This window comes from Sminthopsis crassicaudata, chromosome 3 (genome assembly GCF_048593235.1).
Source record: "Sminthopsis crassicaudata isolate SCR6 chromosome 3, ASM4859323v1, whole genome shotgun sequence".
NCBI classification, from domain to species: domain Eukaryota; kingdom Metazoa; phylum Chordata; class Mammalia; order Dasyuromorphia; family Dasyuridae; genus Sminthopsis; species Sminthopsis crassicaudata.
The window spans coordinates 416,270,804-416,296,714 of NC_133619.1; the positions used below are offsets into that span (position 1 = coordinate 416,270,804).

The 25,911-nt window shown below is 32.6% G+C and overlaps 1 protein-coding gene across 6 annotated transcripts in view; it reads right to left on the minus strand.

Moving 5' to 3' along the window:
* The window catches only part of GLS (glutaminase), a 76,007-nt gene that overhangs the window by 44,566 nt on the left and 5,530 nt on the right, over positions 1–25,911 (minus strand). For all 6 annotated transcript variants that reach the window (XM_074302834.1, XM_074302833.1, XM_074302836.1 and 3 more), the window contains exons 2-7: positions 14,426–14,522; positions 13,949–14,070; positions 11,380–11,509; positions 8,493–8,572; positions 4,322–4,485; positions 230–288 (exon numbers count right to left, since the gene is read on the minus strand). In XM_074302834.1, coding sequence (XP_074158935.1) covers positions 230–288; positions 4,322–4,485; positions 8,493–8,572; positions 11,380–11,509; positions 13,949–14,070; positions 14,426–14,522 — 652 coding nt within the window. The remainder of the gene's footprint in view (positions 1–229; positions 289–4,321; positions 4,486–8,492; positions 8,573–11,379; positions 11,510–13,948; positions 14,071–14,425; positions 14,523–25,911) is intronic.

The window sequence follows — 25,911 nt, forward strand, 5'->3', positions numbered from 1 at the left end:
TTTTTTTTAAAGAAGGTTCCTTTAAATTTTTTTTCCTTTTGACATTTCTGTAATATTTATACTTAAACAGAAAACACACTCAAATACTTACTTTTAAAATATCAAACAAAAATTTACAAGACTATTTGATTTCACAGATATGAAAAACAATGCAGGATTCTTTTCAATAGCTATCACTGAAAATAAAGGAAAGCAAATAAAAAAGGAAAAAGAAATGTCAACATTTTACCTTTATTAGTGAAGTTACAACAATTGCTCCAGCATTCACCATAGGATTATGAGGCCTATCTGTGAAATATAAAAGATCGTATTACCTAAAATGACTGAAACTATGAGGACAAATCTTTAATGCAAACCTGCATATACTTCCCAGAACAGTATATTTTGTTTTTTGGATGCAAAGAGATCTGAATTTTAAAAGCTGCTATTTCAGAAATTTTCAGAATATAAGGTTTTTGTTCCCTTCTCAGTAACCTTAAGTTCCAAATTAAGAAACAAGATTCTTGGAGGAAACCTGCATTTTACATATCAGAAACTTGGTCTGGTACTACCTCTTGTTGTTCAGTTATATATAACTCTCCATGATCTCATTTGGAATTTTCTTGGCAAAAATCTCCATTTCATTTTACAGATGAACTGAGCTAAATAGTGACTTGACCAAAGTCAAATAGCAAGATAGACTAGATTTGAAAATACTTATCACAAGAAAGAAATTATTAGTTGGAAAATGCAAGTACATACAAGTATATATGGATAAAGAGTTAAAGATCTGGTTTGAAATCTCATGCCACTTACTCCTTACTATTAGGGCAATTTAATCTCTGTGAACCTCAGTTTCTTCAATATGTAAAAATGCAAGGCCAATTATATGATCCAATGACATATTCAAGTCTTTCCTCAAATCAGACAGGTTGGCCTAAATTCAAGCAATACCCAAACTGCTAGGATCCTTCAGTTACTTTCTGTACAAGGGCAAACCAGGAAGATGTCAACATTAACTTCTAGAAATATTTGTTCACAAAAAACAACATGTCCCTAAAAAACTAGTTAGTCCTCACTTGACACTACTACCCATTCCCTTCCTTTGAAAACCAACTCACATTTATGATATACTTTTAGGTTTATAAAATACTTCATTAGGGGCGACTAGGTGGCACAGTGGATAGAGCACCAGCCTTGAAGTCAGGAGGACTTGAGTTCAAATCTGGCCTCAGACACTTAAGACTTCCTAGCTGTGTGACCCTGGGCAAGTCACTTAACCCCAACTGCCTCAGAAAAAAAAAAAAAAAGAAAAAAAAAAAAACTTCATTAACAGCCATGAAGAAATTTGAGCATTAGGACCTGCTTTTTCTGGATAAGTAACCTGAAGATCAGGGAGCTTTTGCCTGACTTACTTAGGGTGTCACACAACTGTTAAGTCTTAAAACAATACTTGAACCAAAATCTTCTGACTCCAAGATCAGTCTTTTTTTTTTTTTTTTTTTTTTTAAAGTAACCATACTATATCTGAACCCTTCTAAATTTCCATTGTAATATGAACTGACCAACCCAGAAATAAACTCCCCTGACAATGGATAAAAGACTAGCTTTGGGGTCAGGAAGATATAGGTTCAAGTCCTGTCTCTTACATATGTCAAGTGTGTGACCATGGGGAAAGTCACTTGTCAACTCAGGCAATGTTTTTTCTTTATCTTTTTTTCCCCTATAAAATAGAGCATTCTTTCATTAAATTGATATCAAAACAAACAAAGTAGGGATTGCAAGTCTAAAACAGCAGGTTACGTTGAAATTTCACCTTCCCCTGATAGTTTACTACAATAAAAATTAATACCATAGGCTTCAAAACTCTCTCCTTTGGCTCCCAATTATATCTGAAATCTTAATTTCTGAAATATTTTCATCTCCATTATATAGCTGGCCAATAAACCTGAGCAAAGCTGTTTGGACTGACATTTCAGGAGACTGTCTACATAATCTCAGGGGCAGATAACTCTCTTTAAAACAAATTACAGGTGAGTTGCCAATCTGAATTAATGGCCAAAAACACAAGTCTAGGCACATATGCTAGTATGTTGTGCTGTTTTATGTATGGCTGATCTATGAACTTATCAACAAAGACTTTCTTCCCAGGTAAATTCTACCATTTCTAGTACAATGATAAGCAAACAAAATAGGGGTGTGATAGTTACTTATAAATTGATTAAACAGCTGGATATACTAGGATCTTTTTAAAACATCTACTTATATGAACCCCTGGGCTACTGGTTACTACTCATAAAATTCCAATGCAAAATAGCCAAATGAATAAAAAAAAAAAAGGAAATTAAAACACAAGGCAAATAATCATCAAAATTATGGAATATATTTCTGATATTGGATATTTTAGCTTATTTAATGGTTAGTTTCAAATATAACACTATGGAGCAAGAATTTTTAAAAGCTACTGCCATAATTGTGATTGGCAAAAAGTTCTTTATATAGGTAGGAATAAAAACCAATAAAATATGCAACATTTTATCTAAGGGAAACCTAATTTCTAAAGTCATATATCTCTCTTGAGATTAACATTATTCGGAATAGAAACAGACCTTGAGGGGGAGGGGTAAGGGAACAAATATTACTATATATGGTGCTGTTCTTAGTGCTTTATAAATATTATCTCATTTGAACTTCACAACAATTCTGGGAAGTAAGTGTTAAATATTATCCCTGTTTTAAAGTTGAATCTGAGGGCCAACTAGTTCAAATCCTTCATTTTAAAGTGAGGAAATTGAGGAGGGGAGAATTTCAGTGACTTGCCCAAAGTCACATGGAGCCAGGACTCAATGCAGGTTGTCTGAGTTCAAATGCAGCATGTTTTCTTTTGAACCACATTACTTCAAGTTTATCATGCTACTTACATCCCTCTCCCCCATCTGGATAATTCAGTGTTTTCTCCATTGAGAGGCAGTTCAAAAGAGTATTCTGAGAGTCAGAAGAAATCTAGGTTCAAATCTTATCCATAAATTTATTACTTTCAGTCCCTGGGTAAGTCACCTTCTCCTTGGGGCTCATTTATAAAATAAGTATAAAAACTATGATACTTTCCTCATGAGATGGTTAGTATTAATGAAATAAAATGAGGTTGATAAAGCTGGTTGGTTGTAAGCCATAATGTACTGAAATAAAATGAGGTTGATAAAGCTGGTTGGTTGTAAGCCATAATGTACTCTATATAAGAATATCAACTACAATAATTATGCCTTATTTTAAGGATGAGATGATTTTTAAGTCTTTTCTGTTTCCTAATATTCAAACATTAAATCCCGTAGAAGAGAAATATGCAAGGTGGTATTTTAAAAATTAATATGAAACCTTAACTGCCCTCCTCCCAATAATAACTGGACTTTTTACATTAAAAAAAAAAAAAAAAACACCACTTTTTAGATACTTTCTCTTGATAAATATACTGAATATATATATCAAAATTTGAAGAAACCTCAGAAGATATCTAATTGTTATCCTCTATAATCCTAACAGACAAACTTGAAGATCCTTAGATAATCTTCTTACCTACTTTGGGATAGCTCTGATTTTTCCTAGAAAGTTTAAATTCACCACTGTGACAATTTCTACTCATTTTTCCTATTTAGGCCTAAGATGACCAAAAAGGATAAGACTATTTCCCTTTTTCCTTCATAAATACAATAGTTATTATTTTCCCCCTAAACTTGTCCTCCTTCAGGATAAGAAAAATCTAAATCTTTCAACAAATCCCCCATGGCATGATCTCAAGGCCTTTTTACCATTTTTTTTTACCTTCCACTAAAAATTCCTCAGTTTCTCAATGTTGTTCCATTGTGGCAACCAGAATTACACACAAGATTAGAAAGTCTGACAAGACACAACACAGAAAGAACATTCATTCCTCTAGCCTGAACACTTTTGTCTCCTAATGCAACCTAGGATTGTAGTAGCTTTCTTGATTACCATAACATACTGATTTATATTCAACTTGCAGTTATCTGCTAAAAAACCAGATTTTTCCCAAATGAACTACCTAGTTATCGTCCCACTTTGCACATGTGAAGTTAATATAAAGTGTAAAAGCAAGTAAAAACTAGGGAAAGTATGGCTGAATAGCAAATCACCTAACCAAGAAATGGAGGTTTTAGTGGTTTACAAACTCAATATTAAGAAAAACAGAGTCAATGCTTCAATTCATTCTTACTACTTCAGGTCTTTAGGATATAACTTTGAATTCATCTTAAAAGGTAGGTAATGCCTACTTGGAATCATGAAGGAAAATAAAACTTCTTATCTTTTATGATCTGATTCTTACCATCTTCATTCAGGAAGAGTTTGTTGAATCTTAATCCACTAGGCTCTTTTCCAACATATCGATGCACATATTCTGTTCCAAGGTCATTTACAGCAATGGCGTATTTCAAGGGCTTTACACAGGACTGAAGACAAAAGGGGACTTTGGTATCTCCAATAGAATGCCTTTTTAAAAGCAGATAAAAAGAAAGATTAACTTATAGAAAATGCAATGGCCTAATTATTGCTAACACAATATTAATTCTTATTTTAAAAACCATGCTTTCCTTTTGTCACAATTATTACAAGAAATAACTAAGAAACAAGATCATTTTCAGAAGTAATGTACATTGGGAAAATCTTATTTACTCAAGAAAGGGAAGCATGATTCACAACTGGATCACATAGCAAGTTTCCGTAACTTTCGTATTTGGGCAGACCTTTTTTTTTTTTTTTTTAAATATTTAACTAGACCAACTACCATGACCTAGGTGAAGAAGTCACTAAAGAAGTAATGGTTAAACAACTGCTTGAGAATCATAAAGCTCTGAGAAGTCTTTCTTAAGAGGAATACATCAATAAAAGGAAACAGTACCATATAACTCCAGAATTTGCACTAAATACTCAAGAAGTAACTATACCAAAACATGAGCTATATATGCCTTCATGCATTTTCCATGGAAAACAGTAGAAGGAATGGGAATTATGTTGTGAAAGTAGGGATAAAGAAAATGGAGAGTACATCCTAAAGTAAAAAATTCTGGTCATTCTACCAAAGTTGTTTTTAACTATGACAAAAAAAAAAAAGTATGATATGATTGAATAATTTTGTTCCAAAGTAAGATTATTAATTTTGAAAAATAAAGTCCCAAAGGTTTAAAACAAAAAAAGAACAGTTTGTATCTGCATAAGATATTACTGTGTTTTATTTTTATATAATCTAAATTTTCCCATTATATTTTCCCCTACTCACTTTCCTGAAAATCATTCCATAATATATACTTTTTAGGAAAAAATATCAGGAAAAAGGATAATATCTCAAAAAAAAAATCTGATAATTTAAGTGATGCTCCACATGCATGGATCCACCACTTCTGCAAAGGTGTTGGGGGATGGGGGAGGGAAGGAAGAAGGGGAAAAGAAGAATCTTCTCATATCTGTTCTTTGGGGCCAAGTTGAAGTTTTACAATATTTGTTTTCAATTGTTTGTGGTGATTGATCTTTGATATTTATTTACATTATTATTGTCAATATGTATTGTTTTCTTAACTGTTTACTTCACTTTTCGTAGCCTCTTCTGCACCACATTTGCTTTCTTAAAGCACAATAATATCGTATTACATTAATGTAACACAATTTAACCATTCCATAATTGATGGACATATATGTTGTTTCCAGTTCTTTAAATGCCACAAAAAAAAAAATGCTGTTATAAATTTGTTGTATCCAAGGAATTCTTATCAATTACCTCCTTGTAGTTAGTATATGCTTAGTAGCAGAATCTCCAGATCAAAGCATCTAGACATATTAGCCATTTTATTTGCCTTGATTTAAAATTTTATTCCATTATAACTCTACTAATTTACATCTCCACCAACAATGTCCTTGGATGACAGAGACAGAAGCAGAGTGGATTCATTCTATAGCAAAAGCCAACAAAGAAACATTTTTCAGTTATTTTTGGTGTTCATAATGTTATGAACAAAAAGACAACCATGAAGATAAAATCATGACTTCTATGATCACTTTTATTGCAAAGATAGAAGTACAGAAATCTTAGGAAAAACATAACAAATATTACAAAATAGAGACTTTCACTATAAAGATGGGCAAAGGAGAAGATAAAAAATATTAGTGAATAGGACTCATGACTGAAAAATGGTTTATAGAAGACCAAAGGTTTGTAAACTACTCAAAACCAATTCCTGATTAATATCTCAGTCATTAAGCATTTACTAAACACCTTTGTGACAGGTTTCATGTTACTGACAAAGAAAAAAATGAAAGTTCTTACCCTTAAAAAGTTTGCCTTCTATTGGGGGAAAGAATATGCACATATTGTATAATGAATTAAAAAAACAAAAAAAAAACAAGCATCAGGATACAAATAAAAGCTAAGACAGTCCTGCCTTCAAGTGGCTTATTTTCTAATAGAAGAAACAACACAAACACACACAACAGGAAGTGGTATTCAATGAAGGGTCTGGAATGTTAAATTATGTTGATGAAGAGGCTGAGATAAGGAAATAGAGGGACACATTCCTTTTAAGAACAATGGGAAATCAGATACATGGTTCATGTTCTATATGTTTAAGGGTATATAAATAAGGGAGGGGAGGTTGAAGAAGATAGAGAGGAATGCATATGAGCCCATCAGTAATGAGGTCAGGAAATCATAGAAAAGAAGGTTAAGTGAAGGATGGTTAAGGATTTCCTGGAAGCATTCCTAAAGAAGCAGTCACTAAAGGGGAAAATTATCTGAGATTATCTGTGTGAGCTTTAAAAGACTGTGTATTTTATCAGATTGACTCCTAAACTTTTCAAAAATCCTCAAAATTCTCTGTCACAAAAAATAATCCTTCCCACAAAAGGAAAAAAAAAAAGATACAATCAATGTTTAATAAGAGCAACTGAATTATAAGCAGTATCATACAGATACATTCAGCTCTAAACTACTGAAAGAACAAAATCACTTAAGAGAACACAATTCTCTGTATCTTCTATGATTTACTCAAGATTACTCAGTATTACACAGTATAATACTGTTAAAACTCCGCATCCAAAAAAAATCAAATCAACTAGGAGACTAAAACTGATTGCTAGTCAATGAATTATCAGAAAATTTCAAAATAGCAATGTCATTTTCTAGCTATAAAGGGCCACGCTGGAGCCCTCTTCATAAGAGACCTCCCAGCCAACACATGGTATTCTTCCAGCCATGTAAGGGTTCCTGCCCGCCCAGCGGCCACCTTCGGCCCTGGCGTCTTTGTAACTGAACTTTACTTCCAAATTCCTACAATAAACTTTTTATTTATCAATCTAGGTTTTAGGGCCTGTAGATTTATTTTACTGGTGACACTGCGCCTCATGGGATTATCTATGTGCCGAGAAATGGGGTTCCCCCTTTCCTTTCCCTCATTACCTCCAGATACTGAGACCTTGGTTTTAATTCCCCGAATTCCCAAAGGAAGCTTCCTAAAAATGTATGAAATCCTCAGCTTGGCTGGTAGTGAATAAAGCTTTCATTACATATACACAGTAAAAGCATTGGTTTCTTCAAAAATAATTAATAGTATGAATATGGATTCATTAAATTCTATCAGACACCTTCAACAAAATCTGAATAACACATTTTAAATATATATAGATGTCATATATATGAGTAGGTGTCTATAAAATATGTGTTTTCAAAAAAAAAAATACATACAAACCAATACAAGGTGTGTTTACTGTTCCAGATTAAGTTTTTTACTAAAGAAACTTGAAATATTTAAGATTTTACTTTTCAAAAAGCTGAAATAGACTTCATTATTTTAACATTTAAGAGGTTCTTTTAACTACATATCATTCCATTAAGTTACAGAAAATTTAGTTTTACTTAAGACTTTTTTTAAAAAAATGAATTCTATCAGATTACTTTCATGTTTTCTCAATAACCACTGATAAAAAGAATATTTCTGATTTAATAACCTATGTAATTTTAGCTTGAAAACATTTCAACATCAAACAATGTTTAACACGTATAAAGGTAATGACTACATAAAATATTCATTTTGCTACACAAACACACCCAATTAGAATGACATACACAACATAATCATACAAGATTTACTTTTTTAAGAGCAAATTAAAAGTTTCCAAGCTACATTTATGCAAATATTTAATAAAGAAACAATCACATTTTTTTCTTTTGAATCAGAAGAAAAAGATACTCCTAACAAAATTATCAGCATTGAAAATTTTATTTTCACAACATCCAAAAACACACACTACTGACCACTTGAGAAATTCAAATAGTCCTTTTCTTTTTTCTATTTTAAACACCAACATACTTTTAAAGTATCCTATATTAAAAGTTACATTGAAGTAACTTTATCTAAAGTCATCATTCACCATCCAAAAAATAAATATTACAACAAATTATACTTTCAAAATTTCCACACTATTTTAGACATTTACAAGATATGACTCACCTCTGTCCATCCACTGTACACACTGATACTCCCCATAAATCTGGACTGAACTTGGCCAGTTGAGGGATGTAATCAGCAACCTAAACCAATACATTGGCAAGGAATAAGAAGTTTAGTATAGACCCAGGAATGTAAAGTTCTAATGCAGGCAAATAATATGCATACTCTACAACAATTAACATTTTATTTTAATAGAGACTCTCTATTCCGGGTTGCATACTTTAATAGGCGTCAATGTCATTTTGTAGAACATCAGTGGTATTTTGAAAATACCTCTAAGATGGACCCACAATAACAGGATAGCAGGAAGAAGTGAGCTCCATCTCCTGACAATCCCTTCCCCTCCTCAAACTCCAACAAAATGACCTAGAAACATGTCAAATTTAAACCCCAAAGGGGAAAAAAATTCACAGTAGGTAATTTTTTTTTTAACTGAAGCAATTGTGGTTAAGTGACTTGCCCAGGGTCACACACCTAGGAAGTGTTAAGTCTGAGACCAAATTTGAACTCAGGTCCTCCTGACTTCAGGGCTGATGCTCTACCCACTGTGCCACTTAGCTGCCCCATAGCAGGTAATTTTTATAGCCCAAATCAGCATAAAGAGATAGCGGTCTGGCAACACAGGGGATGCAACATTTGGCCAGGAACCCACTAAACAGAATGTTTTATCAGATGGAGAAGGTAGGCACCAGGGTAAGAAGAGGTCTCACATGCAGCAGAAAACTTGTACAGAATGTAGGAATAAATACCAAATGACAGCTCTGTTACCCACTATTGAATTCCCAGACATTGATCCAGAATGGATCCTACAGAGGGGAAAAAAATGGGCCTTTAATAAAAAAGATTTCCTAGAATTCCTGATGATTGCTGCACTCTGCAGCACAAATATAGGGGTCAGGTGTCAATAGAAACACAAAAAGGTAAACATGAGTAACTAAACAAGGATCAATTTTTTCCATTCTCTTATGGTAAGATGATATGTGTCCCTTCTAAACACTATCATCACTTGCAGTCACAGAGGGAGGTTAATTAGGACAGAAAGCCTGGGAGTGGTTTCTTTAAGCCCTGATGATCTTAAAAAGAATGCAAATAGAATTGGAGGAATATACTGAAGAATAAGATGGGAAAGGTAAGGGAATTTATTTCATATAATCAAATTATTCAAGTAGAACTCTACACAAAAAAAGAATAAAGTGAATCATTGAACTGGTTAAAGGAAAGGAGATCACTCCCACACACACCTCCACCCCCACACCCAGAGATCAGAAATACATTTCACCCAACAGGGATACAGAAGGAAAAATGGAGATTGAAGAAGAGGAAATAAAAGAGAAGTAATTAATTCTTAAACAAACAAACAAACAAACAAAAAAAAAAAAAAAAACTTTTCTTTCTGTAGTAACAAAAAAACCATAAACTGGGTATGAGAAATGGATGAACAAGTTATGGTATATAAATGTGAAAAAATTTTACTGAAAGAAGAATTACTGTACTGCAAGAAATTATGAAGGTAATGGTTACAGAGAAACCTGGGAAGACTTTTTATATGAAAGACTTATATGAAGTGAACCAGGAATACCATTTGTATGACAACACTGAAAAGGCAATCAGCTTTGAAAAAGCACGATCAATCATGATTTCAGAGTTTCATCATGAAATTTCTCCCCCCCCCCCCCCTTCCTGACAGAACCATGAAAGAATTAAAAAGATTTTTTGGTGGGGAATGAGGGTTGAGGTGAGGAAAGCGTCATGACCAATGCAGGAAATTTTTTTGCTCATTATAAATGTTTGTGACACAGTGTTTGTCTTTCTTTCCTTCTCAATCAGAGGTAGAAGTAAAAAAATTCAACTGAAAAAACCAAAAAATAAAAATAAAATACCTCTACAACTTGGGCTATAAGCAATCTCTTTACTCCCTAAGCATTCCCTCAGGTTTATTCTTTTCTTAACTTTCAAAGCTACCAAGCTTCTAATAAACAGAGGCTTATTCTTCCCCACATTTCCAAGAGAAAGAATACAACATAATAAACATTAAATGCCTACTATGTGTGAAGCACTGTATTGAAGGAAACAAATAAAGAAGGAAGACAATAGAAAGAACAGCTACACAGGTGACTGAAGGAGTGTGAGAATTTGACAAATGGAACATATTTATAAAGAACGTATCCTAAATTATCACATACTTTACAACTAAAACAAAACTAGATTTCTTAATAGGATTGACTGCAATAAGAATCTATTGCATTACTCTGCATTATAAGCGTTAAGACAAGTACTGAACATTTCAGAGCTATCATTAAAAATGAGGAAATTAATTAAAATGTAAAGGCAGCCTAAGCATAGTGAATAAAAAGCAAGTCCCAGAACTACAAAGATATAGATTCAAGACCTACTACCTTTGATAAATTCTAGATTTATTAATTTAATCTGTCAGTGTCCCAAACAAAAAGGTGCTATATTTATATTACTTCAAGGTTTTTTTTTTTTTTTGGGGGGGGTAATTATACATTTTTAACCCAGTATTAAAAAAAAAAATTCTTCATTTGTTCAAAACATAAACAGTTTGAGAAATAAATTATGATAATGACTTTTAGAAATTTCTAATAACAAAATAATTTAAAATATCAAAGTAAAAGAAAGTCATTGTCCTGATTAGTTGGGAACCATTTGGAAAAGCTGAGAGTGAGAAGTAATGTGATAAAGTTGGCGTCAGAGTTAGGGAGACCTCCATCTGAATTTTTTAAAAGTATAATGATATAATAAGTATAATCTTCTCCTACTTTGGGACTTTATAATAAACCATAGAACTGAACAATTTTTCATTTGTGTTTTACCTGCAGTTTGGATTTTTATAAATGACATCAAGTAAAATCACATAAAAGCTTACCTTTCCTCCAGACTGTTTTTTAGCACTTTCATACAATTCATCAATGTGTGAGGTAAATGACATAAAGTCTGGAATGACAAACTTTCTCCTAAAGGCCTGTGTAAGCAGCACAATGTTGCTTTGAACACATCTGTGAAAGAGGAGAAAAAAATTAGCAATGCTAGGTCCTACTGAAGTATTAATAAAAATGAAATACTTTTAACACATTTTTTTCATGTATATTGTCACTTTATGTACTCACATGAAAAATACATTTTAAATGGATTTAACTTTAACTTTACTAAAATGCTTTGTAGAGAAAAATTCACTGATGATTTTAAAAACAAGGTAATGTGCTGAGGTGTCATATAGTAAGTACAACTTCTAATTAGCACACTTAAGACAACATGTTCACATAACCTTTTGAAAAGTTTTATAAATAGGTCACAGTTTGTCGTGCATGATCTCCAGATCATTTTCTCACCATTACTTCTTACAGTCAGTACCAAAGTTGCAAAATCATTAATGATGTTTTAGCTATTCTTCCAAACATGGGGAGTTTGACCTATCTCCTAATAGTTCAAAATATTTATTTCAATTACATTTAGTAAATAAAATATTCAGTTGTTGCATAATCAATGAGGAATACCAAATAGCCATATTAATTTAAAAACATATTACTTCTTTCAAAAACGAAATTTACATATCCTACATGATATAAATCTATAAAATCCACCTTACCTTATTTTTCAAGAAGTTCTACCACAAGTGACACCAAAAATAATTTTCTATCATAAATTATTGACCGATTTGGCACTTTTAAATTAATCAGTTTTTCTGGGGGGGGGGGGGGAGAGGGAGAAGAGAGAACGACATACTGCTAATAACTAATATTCTTAAATAGCCAGTCAAATACTGTTTTTATCTCCTTAACAAAATGTTAATTGGTAACGCTAAAATAATCTGCCTTAAGAAAAATCTCATATAAGAACATGTATTAAATATGGCTCCACATACTTATGAAATCTGACTTCTATCCACAAGAAATGTTAAGTCTTTCCTCTTCTCAAAACCCTGATCAAAATATACACAATTATTCTGTTGATATAAAATTAAAACTGAAAATTGTATGTAGCACAACACTAGAATATGACTTAACTTTGAGAAGAATTAACTACAACACTAAGCTCTCCAGTTAAATATGTGACTCTGGACATAGTTTTCTTACTTATGCTTACAAAAGGAAAAAACAGCCTTTCCCTATCTGCACAGGAACACTATGAGAATAAAATATATGTTGTAAAGTCCTATTACATTATTCAAGTTTCTCAGAAGCTACAGTATCTCAGATTGAAATGTTACACTTATAAATGTAAAAGCACATTTCTGGCACTCAGTTATACTAAAGAAAAAATGCTGCCTGAATCCATAACTGTACAAAGCAGTTCTAAGGCCTCAAAATTCCAAGTGGCACTCAAAGGATATTCTTTAGAGTTAGTTTCCACATATGGGACACGACACATATTCTCATATAACATTAACAAAATAGAGAAATCTCCAGACTAAATACTCTATGACTACCCCAAATACATCATTCCTGGCAAACTCTATATGATTTTAGTTCAACGTAGTTACTCACAAATCAATTATTCAATAATGGATATTTATGAAGTATCTACAATGGACCAAGAACTGTACTAAGTACTGAGGACATAAAAACAAACAAAAAACAGTCTCTGCCTAAATGGTTTAAGATTATCCCCATATGGTAACTAGAACAAGTCACCTGAAAACTTTTAAGCTTCTACAAAGAAACCAAAAATGACCAATGATTTTATAAAAACAGGTAAAAAATAGATTCCTTAGGCCTTACCTAGATCCTGATAGATTTTTTCAGGGAATAGAGTTTATAATCCTTGATAAAGAATTTTGAGTAGTCCTCAAGAGATGTCAGATTGTTATCACACCCCCTCATACTTTCTATATCTTATAATACTTTGTGCCTCTTAGGGAACATATCATCTTGTAAAAGTAATTTCATAACAAAACTGAACTAAAAACATATAAGCAGTAGTTAAAGCTAGGAATAACCAAAATGTACAAAGACATATTATTGTTAATCAAGCATTCATACAAACTAATCTGAATTAAAGTACATAATTAAAATTACATATTAATTAAAAGTATATAATTTTCAAAAATTAAGTGAAAACAGTATTCTCATTACAATATAACTATACATATTCAGATTATCAGGTATAGGAACAATATATATGTATAAAAATGGATCTTTGCTGAAATCTGGCTATTCCTATGAGTTAAGATTATAAGGATAAAAAGATATGATATTAACACATCTGAGTATAGAGGGACAGGAAGAAGACTGTTCTGTGTTCTAAATAAACTTTCCAAATACTACAAATTTTTTATACTTTTGTCACTTGCAATTTCATTAAAATGAGATTTCATGAAATATCTCTTTTAATTACACAAAAGCATTAATCTTCAAAACAAATGCAACTTAAAACTTTTATATAGTTAATCATTTGTAACAATAAACTGTTCATTAAAATTTTGACCAAGTTTTTACTTTTTAAAAAGATCTTTGTCTAGCATGACACCATCTGATGTTGTCTGAAGAGTTAATCTCAACATATCCATACACTCTTTCAACCTGGGATCAGAAGTTCGCAATCCTGTAGATTTCAGTGCCTATTTAAAGTGACAGAGAGAGAGAGAGAGAGAACACCTATAATAAATACATATCCCAGATAATTTGCACATTCATTTTTATTACACATTTTTGTCAATATACAAAAATGTCTTTTTGTTTAAAAATTATTTTTACAAAAGAATTAATATCACTATTATGAAATTTCTGTACAATTTTTCATTATTTAATTTGTTCTTTATTGGTTATTTTAAAAAGGTTAAAAAAATCATGAAAACAAAAAGGTAATAGAAATTGTGGGAATTAACATGTAGATAGTCATTAAAACATTTCAACTATAAGACCTAGGGCTACCAATGAAATATACAAAATGTGGGAAAGAAAAAGATAACTTACGGTAATGAATTTATGAACTGGTATTTTTTCTTGCCCTTCTGCAATGGTATAGAACAGCAAATCCTCCAAGCTAGGTAGAAGACCCTGTTTGATCTTACTGGAAATAAAGGGAAGGGGGTAAGGGACAATGAATTAATATTTGCACAGTTTGTTAAGATATATCATGTTTATAGCACCAAAAACTAGACTTTGACCATATTTATATAAACCACTGTGAACCAATCTATATATCAGCTATTCTTATGGATATTTTTATAAAATAACAATACCCAAAAATTAAACAATCAAACACTAAAATTGAACTATATCATTCATACCATGTTCTATTAATGTGCAATATGATGTTTATTTTTAAATTGGAATTTTTATTCTATTTTAACTCAACCATCAGCTAAAGTAGAGTCATACTGATAACATCATTTGCAAATACTCAATTATGCAAATATTCAGTTATGACTAAGTGCCACATAGATAGGCATTTCTAAAGATAACAAATAAAATGTTGTTTCATCAATAAAGTTAATTCTAACATTTTGGAAGACATTGAGAAGTGGGAAATGGTAGATGATTTGAACATAGAGTTGGACTTAAAACCGAGTAGGAAAAGTAGACATTTCAAAATGGATATTCCAAAGACATCTCAAACTCAACCTATAACAGAACTTATCTTTCTCCTGCCTCCAAGCCTCTCTTCTCCAGTCCAACCTCATCTCTCTCTTCATAGCATAAATTATTTTTATCAAAGGCACCAATCAGTGAGACAATTATTTTCTAAGCACCTCATTAAGCACTGGGGATACAAAGAAAGGTAAAAGTTCCTGAGAAGCTCATACTCTAATGGAGGAAAATAAATAACTATGTACAGACAAGGTATATACAGGATAACTTGGAAATAAACTAACAGAAATAAGGCATTAGAATTCAGAGGGATCAAAAAAGGTTTCTTATAGAAAGGATTTAATAGGACTTGAAGAAATTCAGAGAAATCAAGAGGCAAGATTGAAGGAGAGCATTTCATGAAGATGATTTAGTAAAAATAGTCAGGATATAAGAGTATCTTGTCCAAGGACTAACAAGAAGGACAGTGTCACAGGCTCAAGGAACACCAGCATTATCCTAGTCTCCTAGGGTTTTAACATTAATTCTTAGTATTGATCCCTTAAAAGGCATCAGGGACCATCCTTAAGACTTAAAGCAGCCAGTGGAGGTCCAGAGGCTCTCAGAAGCCTGCCTGGTAGATAATGAAGGAAAGCTTCACTGAAGTGAATCAGCTCGAAGTACTTAACATAGTTAATATTCTTCCTCTTCTATGGCTAAGTAAATCTCTTTTTTGGTCTTGATATTGAAACTAATTTACCACGCACAAGTCTGAACCAAGCCCAGCCCAGACTTGGGTAAAGGAAAATAAATCATTAAAGATCTGCATGAACTGGGGGCAGCTAGGTGGCACAGTGGATAGAGCACCAGCCTTGAATTCAGGAGGACCCGAGTTCAAATCTGATCTCAGACACTTAACACTTCCTAGCTGTGTGACCCTGGGCAAGTCACTTAACCCTAGCCTGGGGGGAGGAGGGGGAAGATCTGCATGAACAAGAAAGAAACCATTCATGTAGTGAAGACTGAGAGAAAACAGGTGGACAATGAGCATTTTACCTGGGAGCCAAAATACTAAAAGAACTAAAAGAAGGCTTCAAAGGACATCAAATGTCTTTTATATAGAAAATAAATGAAAAAAAATCAAATAAAAATCACAAAAGATAGGAGTTTACTCCAGCCTACGTAGCTTGATATGGAATTGCATACTGTGCTGGTAAAGATCTTGTAGGCCACCTAACCCGCATAAAACTTCTGTTGAACAGATAAGGAAAACAAGGCAGAAAAGGTTAAGAGACTTGACCTGTGAGTAAGACTATATATTCCACTTAAGTATCTAAATGCACAGATTTAAACTCCAAGAACCATAAATATAAATGTGATTTTAACAATAATAAAATCACTAGAGTCTCAATTAGAGATTCTCATTAGAATACTGAGGGAATAAGATATTGTGGTCAAGTAGTCTTACTTAGTAATCTAATCATTGTTAGAAGTCTTTTACAACTAGACATTCTACCTTAGACTATATTAAATCTTCAGGTTTTCATTCTCAACAGTTAACAATCACTACAAAATACTAAAAACATAGACAATATAGAATATTGCTCCCTCAAAGCACCAGCCATCTATTCCTTGTTAAGAAATAGCAACAGACACTTGCTCTATCAATATTTATTTATAAAATGAAAGACTACTCAAATTCACTGAAATTTAATTTTATCCATATATTTTTATACTTTTATTATATTTGAACTCTTATATCAGTAGCAAATATCAAACTTTTACCAAAAACAATTCTGAGTCCATATTCCCCACCAATAATAACAACAAAAAGTTTGTTATTTTCCATTACTGAATTTAGGAATCAAATTAGCAAAATACTGGAAGACTCACTGGAAGACTATGCTGGCAACTAAGACAGGAAAATTATAGAACACAGTCCCTCTGTAGAAACTGCCACGCAGCAAAGTCTATGTTAATAGCACTGTTAGACTCTCTGAAAAGACCATTTCTAAATATCTAAACATTTATTAGATTATAGAAAAATCATGCAATAATTCATTTTAATAAATGTTACATGTATAAAGTTGTTTCCCAATATTTTCTTCCCTGTAATTTAGTTTTCAGTTTGTGCATTTGCTCTTTAAATTAGTTATAAATTTGGCTTTTTTAGAAATTTGCAAATATATGAACATTAGAATGAACTATTTTAAAAGTCTGCAATCTTTAAGATAAAACACTTTATACGATTAAAATACATCAGATATTGTATTTCTTCCTAATTAGTGTGAATTCTTCCACTGTTTGACAACTTTTAAAAGAAAATTTATATTGTGGCTGACCCTTTAAGCATATCTGTAGACTGTTATTTAGTTATTCCCTTTAACAGGAAAGGATAAAATTAGTTTCCCTATTTCAATTCACATATGATACTGTAAAATTAGGTTGAACAATTCTAATGTCCTAATATGAAGAAAAAACTGCACCATCTGTCAAAGCAAATAGACAGTAACATTCAGATTATTAACAGAAAATGATTTTGTCAAATGAACTACCCTTAGATGAAGTTTGTTGCTTGAAAAAACTTGCAGAATAAGCCTTCTGTCTATTTATCATGACAGTGAATGGTGTTTACTTTGCCTGCAAGCAAAGTAAATACATAAAACATACAATTAACTTTTTCATGTGATTTTTCAGGCTTTTGCTACACAGTAAAAAATAATAAAGGTCCTAATGCTACAGTTAGGGGGGAAAAAGTAAACATTTATTCACTTCATAATATTTTGCTTTTTTAATTTTTTTCTTATTTTTAGCTCCCTAAAAAGACTGCCTTCCTCATATATACACTTGTGTGACATAGCATTAGGATTGGAAAAATTCTTCTTAAATTGCAACTGATTTGGTGATACTTCCTGTTGAGTTTTAACAGCCACAGCCAAATGGGCAGCATTCTGTTGTACTTCAATGGCAAAATGGCAAAGACATGGGAATGAGGGTCACAGAATCACTGATAAAAGCTTTCTTTCTGTCGGATGATCCTATGATCATTAATGCCCTTAAATTTTGCCCAAGCAAATTCAAACTAACCTTCAAAATTCAGTTAATGTTTCAATTTGGTCCTCCATGATAGAATATTCCATCATTCATTCAACAAGCAATTAATATATGCCAACACTGGTAGCACAAAGGAAAAAAAAAAAAGAGAGAGACCTTGGAATAATATAGCAATAACTGAATACAAGAATTTATATTCTGTTGGAGAAAATTATGAATACACATAATTACAAAACATATACAGAATAAACATAAAATAATTTCTAGTGAAGGAAGGGCCAAATCAGGACACAATAAATAACTATAAAGCAAAGGACTAAAAAGAACATATTAAGGAACTGAATGACTAATACTGCAGGTAACAGATTTCAGATTTATAGATTTGAGAAGAGGTGGTCAAAAAAAAACATTTCATGGAGGAAATGGGGGCTTGAAAGGGCATGTGGCTTTTGGAAGAATTTGTTGACTGGAAATGACAGAATCAATACTCAATGAATATTTATTAAGAAGCTAGTACACTGCACTAAATGATGAGGAAGATACAACAATAACTAGCATACATAGAGTCTCTGCTCTTGAGAAGATCACACCCACCTATTTTTGCAGTGTATAGAGTTGAAAGAACCCTGAAATGAGTATCAGCAGATAAAGGTAAGGCTCCAACCCTAACCTCACTTACCTTCAGAAATCAATCCTTTCTCTATTTCATCTTGATATAGATATAACCCAGGATTCTCAAAGGCTGCCAATGGACTTGCAAGTTTTAATAGTCACCCAAGTGGGAATCACTTGGAAAAGAAGTCAGATCAAAAATTATCTTTTAGCCAATTTAAGCCAAAGTTGAGTGGGCAAGGCCCACCAAGAGGAGCTTGGCTTAACAAGAAACTATAAAATGGACAATTTTTTTGTCCATCACGTAGCCTCAATCTTATTGGCCACATTACATAAATCCATATCAATACTTCACTATGGTGAAGTAGCCTTGGAATCATAAAGTCTATCAAACAATGGGAAACAATATGCTCTCAGGTTCAACTAGAATCTGGCAATGGCATATAGGGGCAGCTTAATAAGAGAGAAGAGGCTTAGAACCAGATAGTTGGCTACAAAGCAATAAATATGTTGGTCACATCAATTCAAAACCACCATTACTCTTTAATTAGAGTATAAGTTTGTATAGAATATGGAACATAAATATTTATTAACCATTCCACAATATGCAAGAGGAATTTATCTGCCCTCAAAGTGTTAACATTCTTAAGAGAGAAATAGCATGAACATAAACTGATAAATACAAAACAAAGGAACCTATATAAGGAATTATGGAATACTAAAGGGGGAAGGAGTAGACACATAAAAGGACAGAATTAAAAGAAAAGGAAATTACCAAAGGCAAAATTAAGAGTCTTTTTGTAGAAGGTGGCACTTGAACTGACTGATGAAACCAAGGATTCCAAGAAATGGAAGTGAAAGAAATAACCTGTTATACAAAGAGAGGCAATAAAAAAGTGTCATGTGTGAGAAACAGCTAGAAGGCTAATTTGGCTGGACTGTAGAGTATGTGGAAGGAAATTTTGTATAATAAATTTGAAAATAGGATGGGGCCAGGCTGTGAAAAACTTTAAATACAATAGTTTAGATTAGATGTTGTAGGTAAGGAACGCCACTGGAGTTTACTGAATGGAGGGAGAGGGCAGCAGAGAGCGACACATAATGGGTGAAGAAAGCATTAGATTTGGGGCAAGATATTTAGAGAGAGTAAGGAATGAAAGATGACACTAAGATTGTGAACCTAGATGAGAGAACAGTGATATCTTTGATGAGAGGTAGGTTTTGGGGAAAAGATAATGAATTTTGCTTAGTAAAAGTATTGGTTGGAGAGAGAGGAAAGATAATGAATTGTTTTGAATGTGCTGAATAAGATATCCAGTTTGAAATATCCAATAGGCAACTGGTAATGAGAGGCCAGATGGCATGAAAAATACGAAAGCTAAACTTGAGGTAATGAAGTCACTTAAGTGAAAGAGTACAGAAAAAAAAAAAAAAGAAAAAAGGATTCTAGTATATCTTAACATTCAGGGCTGGGTTAGAAAATTAATATGGAACTCTCAATGACTGACCTCAATTTTCTCAATAAAACATACTTGGCAAGATCCTCAACTGAAAGAATGAGAGGAAAGGATGCAAAGGAAGGCCTTAGGAAAGAGTCACAAGAGACAATCATTCTAATGAGAGGAAAAAAAAAAAAAGTATCACAATACTTATTGGATTGTTGTTATGCAGAGACAATAGCAGCTACAAGCATTAAGTATCCAACATGTACTAGACAAAACTAACAACTGTCCCTGACCTCTAGATTACATGAAAAGAGTGGGAACAGTCAGTTACATGTATGTTCTATACACACGACATTCAACAAAACCAACTCTCATATAAATTGGAATCCCAGATCCACCACAATGTACTTTGATCATTTTTCCTGCCTTGTTACATGTTTCCCACCTAAATACCTCCTCCTCCCCATCCCAATTCCTTAGCCCTTCCATCTCTTGCCCTAAGAGCAGCAATCAAATTAATACAACAAAAAAGAAACATTCATCAATTGCTCTAGGTTACTCGTCATCCCAGTGACTGCCTAGTCCAAAATAAGGCACCTATGCCACTACTCCCTGATTAAATTTTAAATGCACTGAGATAGAACTGTCTTAATTTAGCCAAATGCCTAACTCATTAAGTGTTACTCATGTACCATTGCCCCTCACAACTGACAAATGTGACTTAAAGCACCACCACCTTTAGATTAAGACTTTGAAGACTTGTGACAGAGTCCCACAGAAAATGGCAGAGTTTAGCTCTGCCTAATAAATGAACTAAAATGTTCCTTAAGTAGAACCTTTAATAGCCTGATGCAGCTTATGATACTGTAAAATGACTCATGGCCCTTATTATGAATTAGACTGTATGTATGATGTATGTGTGCCATGGATCTCCATGGCATCCCTACTTAAATTCAGTCTTGTACATTTACAGGGGTCTTAGAGATAAAATATAATCCTCATTATAATCCTCATCATTGGCTAATAAAAGTGGACAAGTCACCTTGTCTCTTTCCACCTCAAAGTCATACGGTAAAAACTTGTAGTAGGTGGAACTAGAAGGCAAGTCTCAACTCTCACAGTACTGTGCTTTTTATTTCTAATGGGAACTGTCTGCCCTGAAAACCTGGACTTTCCCATAAAGACTGACAACGATATATTCCAGGAGAATCCCCCCTTATAATTTTCCTGAGAGAAGAAGAGTGGCAATGCATCTGATTCTTTAGTTGCTATGTTTCTGTGCAAAGATGCCACATCCCCATGACTCTCCCCCTAAAAATACTTTTTTTTTTTTTCTCATCTGTAAGATGAGCTTCCGATCTTCTATCTCCTCTAAAACTTCATTGGTTTATACAAGCATATCAATCACTCTTTGGATCAGGGAAACCCTTATATCTTGCCAGTCTAGAAAACAAAGAACAAGGCTCTTTCATTAGGCTTTAGCACCAGACTTTAATTGGAGTTGGATATTTTAAATGTAGAGTATTAACAGCTTGTCTCTGATTTGGGACAAATCAGTCTTAAAGAGAAGGCTCTATCCACAAAACCTATTTGCCTCTGTTAATTCTAACTAGTTATTAGTTATTTGGCAATCGGTTATTTGGCAATAAAGAATACTGAGAAAGGCTTCTGTCAGAAGATGGGATTTTATAGCTATGATCAGGGGAAAACAGAAGGTAAAAAATGTAGGGACAGAGAAAATTCCAGGCATGGGGAGAGCCAATGAAAATACAAGGAGTCAGGAGATGGAATGGCTTATTCAAGCAACAATAAACAATACAGTGTCAAGAGTTGTAAAGTATGTAGAATGGAGCAAGGTATGACTGCAAAGGAAAAAGCCTAGCTATTGAAGATTTGAAAAGACATTAAGATTTTAGATCTGAACCTGGAAGTAGTAGGTAATCACTGGAGTTGGCTGAATAGGGATCTGATCGTAATTATACTTTAGGAAGATCATTTTGATAGCCAAGTGGAAGACAACAAATGTGAGGTGGGGAAGCCAACTACATCATTTTTAATATATTTACTGCGTGCCAGGCACCAGGCTAAATACTATCTCATTTGATCCTTTTAACAACTCTGGGGGATAGGTATTTTACAGAAGGATTCCTGTTTAGGTACAGAGTATATTAGGTAGCCTCTAGGGCCTTTTCCTCCCAGCTCTGAGATTCTACAAATTGATACTGAATAATAAATGTCACAATCTTTTATAAGTTACCTCTTTTTGTTCTTTTATCATTACTTATTGGTGCATATATGTGCCACATATCATAGTCAATGAATACCAACTTAAAAATTTAGATTATTAAATTTGCACTCTTGATCTCAATCTGATGAATTACCTTTTGTCAATATGAGATGTTAAAACAGAAGAAAGCTTAACATGGCGATAAATTCTGCTTATGTACCTCAACTTTTTGTTAACAAGGATAATTACCGGTCATAAAAAAAACAACCTCTTTTCATCTGCTAAGACTTCCTAATGAGGCATCCATTAAATGATTAAAATTGGAACTTAAACATAAAACAGTTTTAATCTATTTGCTGATGCCAGTTGAATCTTAGCCTTATCTAAACAATTTAGAATATGTATGTGTGTACATATATCTTTTCTATAACATCCTTTATATATACAAGATGTATATTTGCATATACATTTATTAGATAGCCAGCCACAGATTATCTAGTCTCATTTTAGAAACATCTGCTTGAAAACAATATTTATGTGTTCAAATTAGACATTTAAAAATTTTTCCATTAATAAAAGGTTGCAATTAAAAATAAATGTCTATGTTGTTTTAATTCAATCATATCAGCAATTACATGAAAGAAACAGATTAGTACTAAAATGGCACCAGACTACTTACTGGCAGTTTCCTTCATATATAAAATCAGAGTTAGACTAGCTGATCTGTAAGATACACTACTAGCTCCAAAAACTTTATGTTTTAAGTCCTTAACAAGTCCTAGTCCAATTATCTCATCTTAGCATGAAAATAACTTTGGATCTTTTGCAGATTATACAACAGCAAAATGTCAGGACTTAATAGTAAGCTAGAACATTTTTTATTTCAAGCCTTGCAAAAGACTATCCGAATGCCTAGTTTCTGAGGACCAATCTGGTCATCAGAATTTCCATCACCAAAAGTTCTGCTTTATGGATATAAAACTATTGAGTCAAGGGAGGTAAGAATGCTTACACTTACATTTTTTGAAAGATAAAACACATAACCCTCTCTTATTAAGATCACTTATTCAACAATTTCAACAATCTACAACATTTCTAAGACTATAGAACTAAGCAAAAAAGGCTTTTTCCTTTACGGAAGGAAATATTTTTTTATTCTCTATGACCTCAGTTTTCAAACTGTAAAATAAGATTGGAAAGATGATTTCTAGAGTTCATAAGAGATTTAAGGGCAGGTAGGTGGGCGCAGTGGATAGAGCACCCGCCCTGAATTTAGGAGGACCCGAGTTCAAATCTGGTCTCAGACATTTAACATTTCCTAACTGTGTGACCCAGGGAAAGTCACAACCCCAGCCTCCAAAAAAAAAAAAAAAAAAAAAAAAAAAAAAAAAAAGAGAGAGAGATTTAAATTTCTAGGATTATGAACAGCTAAAATATAGATGCCATAAAGTTCATGCAATAATGTTCCTATTTTTTATTAATAGATTCATAGGAGCTTACTTTAGATAATTCTAAAAGTGCTACTTATTTGGCTAACCTAGAGGAGATTATGGACTAGAAAGACAAAAGGTCACTATTGAAAACAGATATGCTGTTAGCAACACAAAAGTAACAATGAAAGAAAAAGAAAAAAAACGTCATGAAAAAGCACAACCTGAGGTCATTTAATGAGGGGCAATTAAAGCATGGGATTTAGAGCTGGAAGAGACCTCTAATTCAGTGTTTTATTAATCTGAGGGCTATGAACTTATTTTTTTTAATAATACCTTGATAATTGTACTTCATATAACTGGTTTCCTATATAATCTTAAATTGAGTTTTTGAATTTGTTTTTTTTGAGACTTTTGAGATAGAGATTTAAGTCTCTATCTCCTATTGTCTGGAAGTGTGGTACCACATATGGCATAGGCAGTCCTGCTATTGATCGAATTTCTGACATGCTATTTCAGACTTGCTATTTTTCTTTAGGAAAACTGATGATCCTCTACTCCCAGAGATGCGTAATACTGGTGTCAGACTTAGTACAGACACCCCTTAGGATTTAGCTCTATTATAGTCCAGAATTCCCAAGCTCAAAAAAGCTACCAGCCTCAGCTTCTTCATTTTATAGGTTTAAATATAATTTTTTGAGAGAGGATTAAGTTTTAGATTGTCAAAAAGATTCATATGACATTTAGGTGGTCTAAATGGACTATAGCACTGGACCAGTACTCAGGAAAAACTGAGTTCAAAAACCTCCTTAAGATATTTACTAGCTATGTGACTCAGAACCTATCATTCTACTTCTCTGCCTTAGTTTTCTCATCTGTAAAATGAGGAAATCAAAAGCACCTACTTCCACCATGACAGGGCTGTCATGAAAATAAAATGGGATGTTTGTAGAGCACTTTGCAAATCTTAAAGCATTATATAGCACAAGGTATTGTTATTATGATACACAAAAAAATTAAAGTATTCAAGTGCAAGCATATCATTTTGCAGATGAAAAAACTGAAGGTCCCAATAGGTAAGTGATGTGGTCAAGATCACACAAAATCAACAAAATGTTAAATATATTTGTTATACTATATAAGACAGGAAGATGTTTAGTACATTTTGAAATCATTTACATGAAAAAATATTAAATCAAAAGTTTTGCTACTTAAATGAGTTAAATTTCGGCCACTTGCAAAATTGACATTGGACAATCTCATTCTCAATCTTATCATGGAAATCCATAATTTAATATTTTGAAGGGTAATAACAAAGCTAATTTCCCTCAAATTTAATTATTTCTAGGGGAAGCTGGTCACTTAAAGTATCTATTTTATTATAAATTTATGCCACAAATAGACTACAAACATATCCAATCTTGAAAACTATAATTCTAGATTAATATACATTATCAGTTTGTTTAAAAAGAATACTTTCATTTTTAAATGTCTTGCTTATTTATGATAATGAGCATCACTTACCAAATAATTTCTGTTGGATAGTCAAAGAATGGCAATTGCCTTAAAATTTACATTTCAAATTTTACAGGTTCATAAAATTCGCTAAATGCTGGTTTTGGTTATATACAATTAATTTAAACAAACACCATTGAATTTCATAACAGAATTTTTCAGGCAGCTGATTATACCATATTAACTGTTGGACTCTCACCTGGAGACTTAATATAATTTGTTTATTTGTCTTGGCAATACTACTTAAATTTTCCAATGTATCAGTTATGCCTTCTATGTCTTAAGTATTTTATGTATCAGAAAATCTTTTGAGTTGAGTTAGTCTAATCCAGAAATCATAGGCAATTGTACAGCTCTCTTTATAAAGAATTTCGTGCTACTGAACCATTAAGAAAATAAAAATTAACTACAGGAATTTCATATTCTGTTTTAGATTTCCTTCATTCTAGCTGACAATGTCCTTATAAAAACCTTACATTAAATCTCTTTGAATTGAACTCAAAACTACTGAAAAGAGACAAGTACTTAAAATAAATTTCACTAGTGAGCAAATTCATGCTTATTTCTACTAAAAGTAGCACATTTATTAAAAATTTTTAAAGCAAG